The 16374-nt window shown below is 37.8% G+C and overlaps 1 protein-coding gene across 3 annotated transcripts in view; it reads left to right on the forward strand.

Annotated features, from left to right (window-relative positions):
• Positions 1 to 16374, forward strand: part of NBAS (NBAS subunit of NRZ tethering complex) — a 335592-nt gene that overhangs the window by 173793 nt on the left and 145425 nt on the right. For all 3 annotated transcript variants that reach the window (XM_014848079.3, XM_070512577.1, XM_070512578.1), the window contains exons 32-35: positions 1516 to 1629; positions 7283 to 7396; positions 9548 to 9705; positions 10432 to 10521. In XM_014848079.3, coding sequence (XP_014703565.2) covers positions 1516 to 1629; positions 7283 to 7396; positions 9548 to 9705; positions 10432 to 10521 — 476 coding nt within the window. The remainder of the gene's footprint in view (positions 1 to 1515; positions 1630 to 7282; positions 7397 to 9547; positions 9706 to 10431; positions 10522 to 16374) is intronic.

The raw sequence follows: 16374 nt of genomic DNA on the forward strand, positions 1-16374 counted from the left end.
AGAAGCTGTACTCAGAGATAGATATGGGTTGTCATGATTGTGAAGTGAGTGACCAGTCTAGATCTACCTTACGTTTTATAATAAAGGCTGTATTTTATAGTAAAGGCCACAACAGGATTACTATACCGGCAGTTATGTAAATAGCCATCCTAAAGTAGTTCAATATACACTAAAGTATTAGGAATAAAAAGACATGACATTTGCAGCTTATTGTCAGAAGGTTCAGAGAAAATAGATGTGTGTATGTGTATGTATTTGCATATATGTGTGAATGTGGGGGAAGGAAGGTGCGCATACATTATTGCACATGTGCATGTGTGAATGAAGCAACTTATTAACAACTGGTCCATCTTGGCAAAAATTATAGAGGAATTCCTTGTACCGTTCTTGCAACCTTTCTGTAAGTTTGAAATTAAGTAATAATAAAAACTTAGCAAAAAAGAGCCCATTCCGAAGAAAAACCACCACCTCTCTCCTTTATCTCTCCAACTCTTGGGCCCCTCCCACCTACTAGAAGTAATTTTAGGAGAACACAGGATATATGGGAGATAGCCGTGGATTTAGAAATGGATAAAGGAGTGAAGTTGTGAAAAACATTTAACGAGCTGGGTTGAATTCTGGTTTTTTCACTTTTCACTGACCTTGGCCAAAGGACATAATCTGTCTGCACTTTAGTTTCTTCCCCTGAGGGTCATAGTACCTGCTTTGTAGGGTTCATCTACATAAAGCACCTACAACAGTGCCTGGGACGTAGGTCATATTCATTTAATATCGCTGCTGTCGTTGTAGTAGTTATTGTTGTATTTATTGGGGCCCAGCCTCCAGGGTAGTACCTGCTTCTTAAGGGTTGATGTCTCTACCCTAAATAGATACCGTTTCTTTCTGGCATGTTCATATAGTCTTTAAATAAAGGGCTTTTTTCTCCCCTTATTTTAAGTGTTCTTAATTACCTCATAGGATAAATTGGTGTGATCAGACATGTTTTATTTTCCTAACATCTAGCTTAAGTGAGAGGATTGGGTCTGTTGCTTTTGGAGAAAGGTTAATAAATTAGAACAGTGAGCACTTTGGGGGCTCCTCCCCTCCAAACTGGGGTGACGTGGTGGAGATAGAAAATGGATATTTGGAACGTGGAACGGATTTTGGGGAGCTGAGGGGAACTAGTGTAACAAGAAGGTTGTGAAGTTTTCAAGGAGAAATATTATCGTCTTTAAAATTTCCCTAAGTCCTGACGTGGTACTTGAAAAGGTGACACTTTTTCCTAGCTTTGGAATGCCAGTTCATTTGCTGTTTCAGAAGTTTGGTGACAAAGAAGAGATCCATGTTATACATTTTTCAGTAGCAACAATAATTTTAATTTTTTTTTAAAAATTTTTTTAAAAATTAAAAAAATTTTGTCTTAATTCTTATTGACCTGAGGACTAACACAGTTTTCATTTTGTTTGGTTGCCTTAAATTAGGAAGATCTGACACCCTTTTGTGGTTACGTGTCTTTAGTATGTCTTTCTTTTGTAGTGCGATTGTGCTCTGATCGGATCGGCCTCATCAAGGAGTGTATTTGCCAGTCCCCCACATGCTACAAACAATCCGCCAAGCTTCTGGGCCTTGCTGAGTTGCTGAGAGTAGCAGGTGAGTTTTGAATACTAAGCTGCGGAGTAAGGTTTCTGTGTTAATCTCAATTATTCTAGGTGAACCTCAGAATATGTGCTTACAGGTATTAGAAGAGCTGCTTTCGGGCTCTTATAACCAGAAAGCTTAAATATAGAACAAGCCAGCCCTGCCAGTCCACCTTCAATGTCCAAATTTGATGTAATACTTTTGAACCTGAACAATTTTTTAGAAAAATTTGTGCATTTACTATTTGGTGGGATTTTCACGCATATTATCTCATTTCATCTTCTATTAAATAGTGATGATGATGTATTCTTCCCACTTTACGAGGGAAATTGAGGATAGGAGAAGTTAAGTATCTTGTGCAGCAGGGTTAAACAGCAGACTGTGGCTTTCAGGGAAAGTCTTTCGGCCTCTACATTTCATGTTTCTTTAACCACACCAGAGTCTTTTTTTTTCTCACAGTTTTTTTTAAAGATTTTTAAATTTTTCCTTCTTCCCCCCAAAGCCCCCCAGTACGTAGTTGTATATATTTTCTAGTTGTGGCTCTTTCTAGTTGTGGCATGTGGGATGCTGCCTCAGCATGGCTTGATGGGCAGTGCTAGATCTGTGCCCAGGATCCGAACTGGCGAAACCCTGGGCTGCTGAAGCGGAGCGCGCCAACTTAACCACTCGGCCACCGGGCGGGCCCCTACCAGAGTCTTTTAATACTTTTCTTTAGTATTTTTGACTTATGCTGATCTCCACAAGAACAGTTGTTGGCCATTTTACTTCATAAGCAGTGGTTTGAAGTTGTGCTTGTCTAAGCCACATATTATGGGCTCGAAAGTAAAGGGGATTTGTGTTGTTTGAGCTTTAAAAATATGTATATATTTAGTATACTTAGTGGACACATTTATTGATGTTTTAAAATCTTAATTATCTGACTTTTGTTCTTACAGTGTATAGTTTTAGTAAATTTTAGTGTATTAGTTGTCCTTTTCTAGTCTGAAAGCATAGCATTAGCATTGTTACCTTTGAACTTGCAGCGGCCTTGGAAAAGTGCTGACCCTGTGATTGGGGTCGTTCATCCATCGTGAGGCATCTTGGATGACTGGGGAGAAACTGGGTGTGGGGTCAGGAGACTGGTTCAGTCTTCTGTGTATGTATGGGTTCAGTTCCATCCATTTGTTCAATGACTTGAGCTCCAGTTTCTGAATCTGGAGACTAGGAATGATACTCCCTTGTTTCACCTACCAAGTTATCAGAGACCCAAATGAGTTAATGCATATAAAAGCACTTTGTAAACTTTGAAGCACTCTGACCATCAGGGAAGAATTTCATGAGGATCTAGTCCAGAGAAACTAATGAAGCAGTCAGGGATGCCATCTGCATTTTCCATGCACCTACTAGGATTGATTTCCATTTTTGTCCTTGTGACGTGTTGACATAGAAACAGGAATATCAGTGATCCTGGCAAACAATATTAATTTTTAATGGGATGAATATTTCTTTTTCAGTCATACAGAACGCATTTATGTAGAACATGTAGTGTTTAGACCTCTTTTCTTTTATTGCAGCTATTTTAGTTCTAATATTTGGAACCCATCCCAACTTGGCCACTTCTATTTCAGAAACTTCCAAGTGGAATCTGTATTACAACTTCAGTGCAGTATCATCAAAAGATAAGACTAGTATCTACATTTCATTCAACATATTTTTATTGTGGGCCACCTGCATGCACAATAAAAATAGCTAACATGTATCAGTGACTCCCATGTGCCAGCACCCTTCTGTACTCTTTTTACGTATTAACTCTTTGACTATGCACAACCACCTCTTGTTAGCCATGTTTTACGGATGAGGAAATAGAAGGCTAGAGAGGTGAAGTAATATCACTTTGTTAGCTACTTTGGATGCCAAGTTCTGTTGCACACAGCTGCTGCCGTCTGGGGATTTAGAATCTTAAATCACTGAGGAAGCAAATAATTATGCTGCAGCAGAGGATATGATGGCAGTACCTGGCTTCTGTAAACAGGTGTTATAGAACTTGAAGAAAGACAGTGCTAGTATTTTGCCGGGGCGGGGGGCAGATATTAAGAAAGGGATCACAAGGCAGGTGACACGTATCTAAAACTTGTAGGCTGTTTTGGTTATCTCTTGCTGCTTTAGAAACCACCCAAAAACTTAGTGGCTTAAAACAACAACAGTCGTTTATTTTTGTGTGTCCCAGTTCTGGAGGTTCGCTGGGCCTAGCGAGGTAGTTCAGGGTCTTTTATGAAATTGCAGTCAGATAGTGGCTAGGAACGGGCTCTACTCAAAGGCTGCTTTATTCACATGTCTGGCATCTGGGCTGAGAAGACTCCAATAGCTGGGGGATGGAATAGCTAGGGCTCTATCTCTTCTCTGTGTGGTTTCTCCTTGTGGTCTTTCTTATGGTGGCCTCAGACTTCTTACACAGTGGCTGAAGGCTCCCAGAGTCAGTGTCCCAAGAGAAACTAGCAAAAACTTCGTGGAATTTGGAATTTGGAAATGCCTTGGAATTTGGGCAGTTTCATTTCCATTGTGTTTTATTCACTGAGCAGTCACATAACCCCTCCCAACATCAAGGGAAATATTTATACTTTATACCTGAAGGCTTCACTGGGCCTAGGTGATCTGCTTTTGAGCTGGCTTACTCACATGGCTGTTGGAAAAGACCTCAGTTCCTCCCTGGCTGGTGGTAAGAGCCCTCAGTTCCTTGCCACATGGACCTCTCCATAAGGCTTCTTGAGTGTCCTTTCAACATGGCAACTCCTAGAGTTTCTCCTAATGCCATTGATCCGCAAGAGAGCAAGGAGGACTCTGTAATGCCTTTTATGACCTAGTCTTGGAAGTAGCACAGCATCGTTTCCACCTTAATCTCTTTGTTAGAAGTAAATGACTAACCAGCGCCCACTGAAGGGGAGAGGCATGAAGCTTCATCTTTAGAAGGGAGTATCAAAGAATTTGTGGATATAGTTTAAATTATATTTCATGTACTCAAAGGCTTGTCATGCCACAAGCCTTTGACTTTAGTCTCTTCTTGAGACTAAACATAGGAATCATTTTCTTTAATAGCTTTCTAGTCTGTTCATACTCCTGGCAGTTCTTCCTAAGAGTTTTATTTTTTTGTTTTGTTTTGTTTGTAATATTTTTCTAGACATCATTCTTTTTAGAGTGGTTTTTTTTTTTTTTTTTTTTTGCTTATGTTTTTCCTTTTAACCAACTGCTTAGATTGGAACTTTGTAGAATTAAAAGCAGTTAAATATTTGAACTTTGGACTTTAAGATGAGTATGTGACCCATCTTCATATCAAAGTTTATGTTAACAACAGTAACTCTCATTTTATACTTTTATTCATATCTAAGTGACTTCTTACTGCATCCCTTACACCAGAGATGTGTGTCTCATTTTTGAATGCGAGGAAACAGGAATAAAGAAATAGTTTATTGAAGATGTCTCAGTTCAGAAGTTTCTTACTTTGAATCCTTTGCTCTTATCGTGTTTCCACCTTTTTTGACGTTGGACGTGGTCATCAATGGGCTCTTACTTAGAATCGGCTGATTAGGGGCTTTAATTACATCTGCAACATACCGTCACAACCTCGCCAAGTTGTCACATGAAAAAATCACACCTGGCCCTTTTGTTTTTCGTGTAGATATTCTGAATAAATGCTAACATGTCAAGAATATTATCTAGGAAATAGGTTTTATATTAATTGTGATATGTGCATTGAGTGCTGAAGAACATTTACAGATTGTTCTATTTCCAGTGTTCTGTGTTAGTGCTGCTAAAACATGAAATGTGTTGTTCTAATAATAATAATATGAATCTTAGCGCCATAACATCTCTTGATTTAAGAATCTCTTTAGCCTAGCTTGGGCCAGTTTTTCTCTTGGATTTTATTCACACCTTTGAAGCACAGAAAGAAGATTGATGGGGACATATTTTAAAAGTTTCATTCAACCCTTTTTGTGATATGTTTACTTTTGCTTCCAAATCATATTATAGCTTAAGAATGCAGAGATGTACATATTTCCTCTTTTTCCCTGGGAATATTGGAAATACTTTTAACGTTTCATTACTTCATTAAAATATAAAAGACTTTTTACTTTTTAGCCTAAATATAAAAATTGTATTTGTGTTATAGCTTTGAATTATTTGTCCTATAATTGAAAATTACTTTCTGAATTGAATCTATGCCCATTTCATCATGGATACATTTTTTTGAGCCCCTCTTATGTGTAAGACTTGGTCCTGGGTACTGAGAATTCAACAAGAAAGCAATGCCTGTCCTCCAAGAGCTTAAATTCTGATAGAGGATGTGGCTGATTAAAAAGATAAACCCAATAAATTGGTATCCAGAGAAAGAGAGGAGGGGCACCTAAACCATGTATTTTATGTGAAAAAAGTGTGGAGATGCCAAAGGAGGAAGTGACATCTAAGCTGACGTCTAAGAATATTCTCGGGAAGGTAATTTAAGATATTTTTGTTAACGTAAGATGAAATTTGGTATATGTCTTAGAGTCTAGATGTTCACTATGGTAAATGAAAGAGTAGTACTGTCAGTTGTCAAATGACAAAATGAAGACCATTTAGTAATGAGTTTGAGGTCCTTTATTCAAGGGAAACCAATCCATGGATTGTGGGAATACAGAGCCTCACAGGCAGTGGAGCATTGTTCCCGAGGGATTTTGGACGAGAGCGAGTTTTATAGAGCATTAGGAGAGACAGCGGGGAAACAGAGCGTGATTGGCCCGGAGATCAGGGATTTCCTTATGAAGTGAGCAAGTCCTATTTTCGAGGGTCAGGTAAGCTAGCTGCAGCTGAGTTGAAGGATTGTGATTGGTGTATGTTAGGTTTCCTTGACACATGTTTCCTGTAAGTGCAGGCTAAGTTAGGTTTAGATTTCTGACTTGGGCTGGGCCACTGGGGTGGCCTCCATTTTGTGGGTCCTGATACATGAATTAACTTTATCACAATGAAACTATAAAATTTACATACATTTTACGTTGTATTTAAGGTTTTTTTTCCCCTTATATTTGTCATGTATTAATTATAATTAGAACATTCTAATGCAAAATATAAAAAAAGAAATAGCAAAAAAGTTTAAAGAGTCCTTGTTGTGGAGCCGGCCCGGTGTAGCAGCAGTTCAGTGCGCACGTTCCACTCCGGCGGCCCAGGGTTCGCCTGTTCAGATCCTGGGTGCAGACCTTCACACGGCTTGTCAAGCCGTGCTGTGGCAGGCGTCCCACATAAAATAGAGGAAGATGAGCACAGATGTTAGCTCAGAGCCAGTCTTCCTCAGCAAAAAGAAGAGGATTGGCAGCAGATGTTAGCGCAGAGCTAATCTTCCTCAAAAACAAAACAAAACAAAAAACTAGTCTAAAGAGTCCCTCTTAGGTGGAAAACTTCCTTTACCCACTTAGGTTGGGGTGGTTCATCTGGGGCTGATATTAATCATTGATCACTTAGGAGACTGAGAGCTAATTCCCTGATTTAATAAGTAGATTGGAAGGTCAAAGTTGCCGTGACCTTTTGTCCTATAATCTTTTAAAATCAGTCTAATCTCTGTTTTTGAATTTTTCAATTAATTTGAAAGACAGTGTTAATGAGCTCTTTTATCAATTGATGCTGTCAAAATTATTAAGTTGTTTGCGTGTGTTTACAGATGAAGACCCAGAAGAAAGGCGTGGACAGGTTCTTATCCTTCTAGTAGAGCAAGCACTTCGTTTCCATGACTACAAGGCAGCCAATGTGCATTGCCAGGAGCTGATGGCCACAGGTGAAGCAGACAAACTACTTAGTACTTTGCTCATGTCCTCTTTACATGATGAATAGTGGAAAAGGTCTGGAAATCAGTTGGCCTGATTGGTAAACCAGTCACATTGTGTTTGTGAGGCTTGAGAAACATTACGTGAGCACTGATAAGCATGTATGCCATGTGGTTATATAGTAAAATAAATAATGGGCTCAGAGGTTATATTTTATCTGAGATTTTGATTGCTTTCCATTTGCTATTAAAAACATGCTCATAATTTTAATAACAGTTTTTATGTAAAGTATTTTAGTGCCTTTTTATGTGTTTGTTATATAAAAGAAAATGTAAATTTTTCAAATATCTATAATTTGTGACTATATAGTCAATATTTACATTCTTTATTTTATTTTTAAAGATAACATAGTACTTTTCAAACTAATATTGAGAAATTCGGAGATAGTTCGCAACCCTAAAATTGTCCATATTGAAGTTCTAATTCAGGTCTCTGGAGGATAAGCAGATTTTATTATGAATAATTTCTCCATTAAAGAACACATTCCTCAATGGGGTAGGAAGTGATGTCGTCTTATCTTAGGCTCCGTCCTAAATGATCCACGTTTTATAGCTGTGCCTGAACATATGAAAGCTCAAGCACAGCTTTTTACCCACTTTCTGTGCCTTCATGGCGAGTGGTTAAAAATGTAGCGCTTCACCTCATGGTGACTCACGGAGCTGTGCACTTATGATGTATGTGCTTTTCCTGTGTACACTATGAAAGAAAAATTATCCTGATACTTGGTAAAAACAGTACGGAAGACTTTATTCAGGACTGCTGCAGTAGGGGGTGGAGATCAGGCTCAGCTCCGAGTACAGGAAAGACGGCTGGGGATTTATAGCTGAGGAGTGGAGTGAGGGGTCAGTGGAGGAAAAATGGCTGTGATGAGGCATCGAGTGAAGGAGGATTCTTGCTGAAGGCAGGCCAGGGTGGTCACATATCAAGGGCGATCAGTTATCAAAGGTGGGAGATTCTCTCTAAACTGACTTAGCAGCATCTTGCTAAACCTGGGCTGCCCAGGCTTGCCAAGGCCAGGCCCGAGCAGTGGGCCTACTTGCGAAGAGGGCTCAGAGGAGCCTGACTAAAGTTTGGTCAAGGAGAGAGTCTTTGTCAATACATCAGTGAAAATGTTTAAAACTCTCGGAAAAAACTCAGTGCTTCATAACCTCAGCATTAGAAAATTAGGTTCATAAAAGAGCTGTGTTCTGTAATATTAACCTAGTGGTTTTGCAGCATTAAATTCAGAATAATTATGGTATTCTGGAAAATCATTGTTGTATTAATCTAAAATCATTTATTTAGAAAGCTTTGTAATAATTTTATTCCTGTAAGGATGCTACCTGAGTTAATTTTAACTTTATGTATGTAGAGAAATTATTCTGGGCTGAGGCCTTTGTACTTAGGAAAAAGGACCTACTTTCCAGCAAGAACTTCTTCAAATATGAATAGAAGTGTATTTTAAGAATTCAGAGTATAACCTTGTATAGGAAAAAGATTCTCTACTGGGAGTCGGGGGCTGCCTGTATTTTTAGCACTATCCTTGGGTCTCTCCATCTATAAAGTGAATGATTCTGTATAGCTGTCTATAATAATTTCTTTTTCTAGCACTTTGCAGTTTATAAAGTGCTTTTAAGTACAGGTTGTTTTAAAATATAGGTTGTTTAATCCTCCCATAACCCAACAAAGACGGCATTATTGTTATTGTCTATTTGAGCAGTAAAGGAAGTGAGGTACTTGGAACTTTCTCAAGCTCACACAAGTGCTAAATAGCATGGTTGGGCCATGCCCTCAGTCTTCTGAATTCAGATATCTAGCTTTTTACTGAAATCAAAGCTCAGTAGATTATTTGTACTCATTGTCAAGTAATCTAAAATTTAAGAGAGTTTATCAGATGAACTTGTCTGGAGTAGTGCTGAACTTTCTGCATAATAAACCCACCTGATCTCTCTTTTCTACTTTAGATCCTTGTGTATTTCACTTACATAGTAATATGCATCACTGATGACCAATTCTGCTTTGGTAACACAAGACCTAAGCAGAAAGCCACTGCATTTCTCATCTTAGGTGGAAGATATTTCTTCTCGTGAAACTCAGTTTGTTTTTTCTTGCCAATTTTGCAGGTTATTCGAAAAGTTGGGATGTTTGTAGCCAGTTAGGACAATCAGAAGGGTATCACGACTTGGCCATTCGTCAAGAACTCATGGCTTTTGCTTTGACACATTGCCCTCCTAGCAGCATCGAACTTCTTTTGGCAGCTAGCAGCTCTCTGCAGACAGAGGTAAGTGCTCCCAATAAAGTAAATCCTGAATTGTATGAAGTATATTTTGTTGGGTGTGTGGGTCTGAGATTTGTGGTCATTTTTTAAGATTTTCTGAGAATTTTATTTTATGGAAGGAAAATAGCTTGTCACTCGTGTGAAAAGGGACTTGAAGATATTAGGATATGAAACAGTGTTGTTGGCTTTATGACAGGAGGAAAGGGTACAAAGCAGGTGTGAGAAAAACAGAAAGTAATATTAGGAAATAAATTATTGAACATAATGGGGAAAGTCAGCATTGTCAGGAATAAAACATACAAAGAGTGGTCATGTGAAATATATTTGAAACCATATGAGTTAAAACCATTGGTGGCGTTATCCCTTTAGAGTCCTTTGGAAATGGCAGGGGAGTGGGCTTTGGTTAGGGAATGCTAAATTTCATAAAATTCACGGGATAGATCTACTCTTGTTTCAAACACTTAAATGTATGAAGAGCTTTTGAAATTCATATTTTCATCTCATAGTCATTCATTACGTTGTATATGAAGTTTTTCACAGTTGATTCCCTCTTCTGAAACTGTTGTGTCCTTGTGAAACTGTTCATGAAGTCCTGAAGTAAGCTTGTTACTAAGAAATATTCATAGCAATTTTTTCCTCAAAAGAGTACTTTTTAAATTTCAAGCCTAGATTGTGAGGAGAGGCAAATTTAAGAACACAATTCCTTTATAATATGTTCTTTTTTTTCAGATTCTTTATCAAAAAGTGAATTTCCAAATCCATCCAGAAGGAGGGGAGGGTGTCAGTGCTTCACTATTGACTAGTAAAGCGCCACAAGAGGTAAGTTAGGAGGAGAGGGAGGGAGGAGTTTGAACGGTGGTTGTGAGTGGAATGAAATGGAGTCACCTAACCTTGAGTACGAGAGGGGTTGTGTGTGTGTGTGTGTGTGTGTAGAGACATTTTCTTCTAAGTTTTTTTTGTGTGTAAAATATAACATTCCTATAGAAAATACACAAAAGAAAAATCACCCATGAAACCACCACATGGATAAAGAAGTAGTACATGACCAGCCTTCCACAAGTCAGCCCACACTCTCTCCCAATTTAATTTCTAACTCTTATCTCTCCTTACAGAGATCCTGACTAATGCTAATAACTAGATGCTTGTGTTGTTTGTTCTTGTTTTAAATAATTTTAAAACCTATCATGCCCCTCCCAATGTGATAGTTTAATTTTACCTATTTTTGTGATTTATAGAAATAGTTACACTCAATATTATGTTTGTGAGATTCATCCATGCTATTATATGTGTTGTAGTTTATTCATTGTTATTGCTGTCTAGAAATTAATTGCGATACACATATCTTACTGTTTATCCATTCTAATATTGATTGACATTGGTTTGTTTTCAATTTTGGCTACTAAAAACAATGCAATGTCATCATTTTGCAGATGTCTCTGGTGCACATGTGCAAACTTTTCTTTCTGGTGTCTACCCACCTAGCTCTGGAAGTGTACGTTATCAGTTATGTGTACCTTCAACCTCTGTTGATAGGCTCAAATGATCTTCCCAAGAGGTTTAACCAATTGCTCTCTCAACAGCAGTGTTTGGGATTGCCATTTACTCCAGGCCAGCACCTTGGCAGTGATAGTTTTCTAAATTTTACCTGTTCTCTTAAGTGTTTAATGATAAGTAATTGTGATTTTGATTTGCATCTTTCTGATTACTAATGAAGATGGAAATACCTCAGGAGAGATCCTCTGTTTTGAGGTACTATGATTCCTCCTGGAAGAGAAACGAGAAAGTATATACCCACTGACACCTTTGTTCTGTTGGTCAGTGCTTTTACTCCATGGAATGTAACTTTTCACGACTATTTCTAGCAAGATAGAATTGGTATTTCTTTAGGTCGAAGAAAGTAGCTATTTCTGATATTCTAACTAGATACATTAAGAGAGGATAATCCTCTTTATAGATTGATTTCCGAAGGATTCCTTTAAATAATAAGCTTCACTTTCAAAGTGTAAGATGTCATTCATTTTTCTAGTAACTATTTTGGAAGACGTCTGTTGTGATAAACGAGCTACACCTAATCTTTTTTTTTTGTTTTTTTGTTTTTAAATTGGCTGTATCCATCTTACCAAACTCATCTGTAGTTGCGCACTGTATAGTTACTTTTACAGCTCTGATACAAGGCATTTGTTGTGGAATCTCTTGATGAAACTAGAGCAAAGATTATTTAGCTTTTGCCTATAGTGGAGTATGTACAACTACTCCATTTCCATAACTCTTTCTTTTACATAAAAATTCAATTTGACAAACATATTGAGTATACACATGTATTCCCAGTTCAGTGCTAAGTGATCTGAGAGTCTCAAAGAAGTTTGTGATGTGACTTTTCGCCCTTAAGGAGTTTTCTCCATCCCTCCTGCAATGGTGACTCCAGGACAGCACTGACCAATAGTATTTTCTGGTGAGGAAAGTGTTCTCTAGCTCCACTGACCAGTATGGTAGCCACTAATCACATCTAGCCATTGAGTACTTGAAATCTGGGTAGTACAACTAAGGAGTGAAATTTTAAGTTTTGTTTAATTTTAATTAAGTTAAAATTTTAGTAGCCACATGACGCTACTGGCTGCCAGATTGGGCGTAACAGTTCTGGGAGATCAGATACTCATGGAGGATTGTGTTCTGCCATCAGCACTGCAGACAGTGGGCCTTCTTGTTGCACTCCCTCTGCGTGGAATCCACAGCATTTCCCAGGGGCCTGGAGTGGCGTGGATACGTTTTGTCCTTTGGCTGGTTTTGACTTGTAGTTGTGCTGATAAGTTGTTATTTGATTTTCCCTCACTGGATGTGAAAGCAAGTTAAATTCGGTGGTGTTTTCTCCATGGGATTCAGAATTCTTATATTGGCCAGTGGTTACTAAATGTTCTGTATAGTCTTAGGAAGAGTTGGCAAATTTTACCATCTTTCAAGGTCCAGTTAAATAAAGACCTGCTTTTCATGAGATCTTCTTTATTCCAAGTTTTGTATATTTTGAGCCTCTGATCCTTCCCAACTTGTCCAGCTGCATCTCTCACTCTGTCTGTCTCTCCAGCCTCATTTCTTTTCATGCCTTCCAAACATGTGCTGTGTTCCAGTCACGCTGAACTTAGCACCGGTCTCTGAGTAGGCTCTCTCACCCCTCTGGTGTTATTTAGTTAGAGTTTTCTTTCTGCCTATGCTGCCCTTCTTGTCTTGTGCCCAGGTTATCTTTCTTACCCCTTGATCCTATCTAGTATCATTTTCTTTGCCAGGTTTTCCTTGAGTCCTCATTGCTCCTCCTCCTCTGTCTCCCGAGTGTTGTCACATCATTGTGTCAGCACTCGTGTGGTGTGGTGTGGCAATGTGTGGTAACTGGAAGTATGTCGTTTATCTTTGTACTCCCTCAATAGAGGGCTTGTCACATAGTGAATGCCTTGTAAATGTTTGATAAATCTCAGTGGGAAACTCTCACTGCATAAAGATTAGTCTGTGGTAAAAATGAATTAGAAAGTAAATTTTAGCCTAAAAATACAAGGCATTTCCGTTTAAATCATATGTGTGTGCTGTAGTGGCTATTGAGGTCCTGTTATGTGTTGGCCAGTGTAAGGGTGTATCATTTCTTTGTTCAGTATAAAATTACAGAGGGTGTCTGCTGAGTTCAGCTCCATAAGCTTATTCCGAATCTCCATCCTTCTTTATAAAAATCCATGAAAAGCCTTCTGTGACTTTCGGGTTTCCTATTTTCTGTTTCTATAATGAGTTAGGAAGTGTTGACCTGGCCCCTTGGTGGCTTCTGTGGAGTAGGACATGCTGTGTTACCACAGTGGGCGTATATTGCTCCATTAGAGTCTCTTTAGTAAATGGAAGCCACCGGCAGTCCTTTACATGTTCCACTTAGCGAGGAAAAGGAATTCTTCCAAAATGATTGTCTTTTTTTCTCCCTTTTTTTTTTAAGCTCCTTAAAAGCTTTCCTGTCTTCCTTTGTCCTCTTTAAGCAAGTTGTAATAGATCTAGATCTCATGAAGTGCTAATCCAGACCCTCAGCGAGCGCATTACGGCCTTGATTCACGAAGCACATTTCAGAATGCTATAGCTACTATTGTTAGACTAAAATATAGTGCTTAGCTGTGAGATGCCGTGTGTTACACATTAACAGTAGATATAATAACCACATTAAATTATAACTCATAAATGAGAGCTGACTGTATGTGTAATCTGCTTAATGCTCAAGACTTTCATTACTCAGTTGTGAAAATAATGATTTTTATTTATATTTCCAAGCAAAGTAAAGATGTAATTGCTGTGCAGTAGCATTTGCATTAGTACAAGTGGAGCCTACAAGTTTGACGATATTGGCTGTTGTCCCTGTGAACAAGATACTTGTTTATAAATAGAACAAAATGCGTAATTTGTGAATAACTACCGAAATTAAAGTTTTCCAGTTTCTTATTAATGTTACTTATTATGGTTTTTAGATATAACAGTATTCCACCACTTAGAGTATATTAACATTTTGTTTAGCTAGTATTAGTTATATCACTTAGCCGATGGTGTTTTCCCCAGATGAATCTAATTAGAGTTGGAAATGGATTATATACAAGGTTCCCATTAAAAAATCATTTTCTCTGTGGGAAATCTTGTTATAAACATTTTAAGGGGCTACAGATTTATACAACTGGACTAATTAATGTTTAGAACTTGGCCATGGGCTAAACATAAAGCTTTTTCGAATTTATAAAAGGATCATTTAGAAATATTGAGATAAAAGTGAGCAAAATGGCAATTGTATTTCAATATCGTGAATAACCCTTTCTTTTTCTGTTCACCAGTTGATGGACATTTGGGTTGTTTCTACTTTTTATCTATCATGAATAACGTTGCCATGAACATTGGTGTACAAGTCTTTGTATGGAAATATGTTTTGATTTCTCGTGTAGGTACAAAGGAATGGAACTGCTGCATTGTATGGCGTATGTGTGTGTGTTTGAAGAAACTGCCAAATTGTTTTCCAAAGTGGCTGCACCATTTTACTTTCCCACCAGGAAGGTTTAAGGTTCCATTTTCTTCACGTGCTTGCTAATACTTGTTATTGACTGGCTTTTTGATTAAAGCCATTCTTATGGATGTGTGTGGTGTCTCATTATTGTTTTGGTATGCATTTTCCAAATAACTTATAATAAGCATCTTTTCATGTGCTTATTGGTCATTTCTGTACTTTCTTTGGTGAAATGGCTACAAATACTTTACTCATTTTTTAACTGTGTTATTTGTCTTCTTCTTATTGAGCTGTAAGAGTTTTTTTTTTTTTAACCTCTGAATACAAGTCCTTTATCATATGTCTGATTTGAAAATGTTTTTCTCTCAGTGTGTGACTTGACTTTTTACTTTCTTCATGGTGGCTTTTGAAGTTCAAAAGTTTTTAATGTTGCTGAAGTCCAGTTCACTAATATTTTCTTTTATTGCTTGTGCTTTTGGTGTTGTATCTCAGATATCTGTGCCTGACTCAAGGTTGTGAAGACTCACTCCTATGCTTTTTTCTAAGAGTTTTGTTTATATATTTATTGATAAATAAGTAATAAGAAGCAGCTACTTTTTGTACGAGGTAAGTATAGGCTTGAGGAATATCCTCATTCAAACAGAAGAATTTAGAGCTTTACCTCATACCCAAAATTAACTCAATAGGATCATATTTGTTTTGTTTTCTTTTATGTGATAGCTTGTTCTTTTGTAAAGGATTTTAAATCTCATATTTAGTATGCAGAAAGACAACTTAATATTTTGAAGTTTTAAATGAAATAATTTCATCTGAAGTGGATTTTTCTTACAATTATTGCTTTTGGTAACGTCTTTTGGAATTTTCGTTCAAGCCATTTCATTCAGTTTAATTTTTATTTCCCCAGCCCCTATCTAAGGATTCTGTAGTTTTGTGGTTTGCCTCCATCTAACCCCGTGGTGCTTCAGTCCAAAACCACATCCTATAGTAACTTTTCACGTGGGACTCCTTCCCACTGATAATGTTGAGGATGTGAGAAATACACACATGGAACCAGTGAGGGATTTGGCCCAATTCCTTTGGGCCCTGTCTTTGTTCTCTGCCTCCCTAGGCCTACAGCTTTATAAAAATACGTAGCCCCAGGCAGTAAGTCTGGCCAATGTTTCCTTCTTACAGGGGATCCTTTGGATTCAAGGTTCTCTGGAATGGAGCATCTGGCAGCCATTGCCAGCATCTGACTTTTGAGCCCAAAAATGTTGAACTTTATTGACCTTGAGTGTCTTTGACTCTTTTTTCTATTATTCTCAGTATTTTGGAGCACAGTGAGCATTTTGAAAGATGAATTCATAGCTTCATCTTGACTGGAATTTATAGTATTTTCTTTAATTACAAAAATAGTGCAGACTTTTATTTTAACAATCCATTTGAGGGCAGATAGGAGTTCAGATAATCAACATTATCTGGCATACTTTATTTCTTGGAAGTAAAAAAAAAGGAGATATGAGGCATTTATTTTATTTATTTATTTTTTGTGGGGAAGATTGGCCCTGAGCTAACATCTGTTGCCATTCTTCTGCTTTTTGCTTGAGGAAGATTGTCACAGAGCTAACATCTGTGCCAGTCTTACTCTACTTTATATAGGATGCTGCCACAGCATGGCTTGACGAGCAGTG

The sequence above is a fragment of the Equus asinus genome, chromosome 6, assembly GCF_041296235.1.
Source record: "Equus asinus isolate D_3611 breed Donkey chromosome 6, EquAss-T2T_v2, whole genome shotgun sequence".
NCBI classification, from domain to species: domain Eukaryota; kingdom Metazoa; phylum Chordata; class Mammalia; order Perissodactyla; family Equidae; genus Equus; species Equus asinus.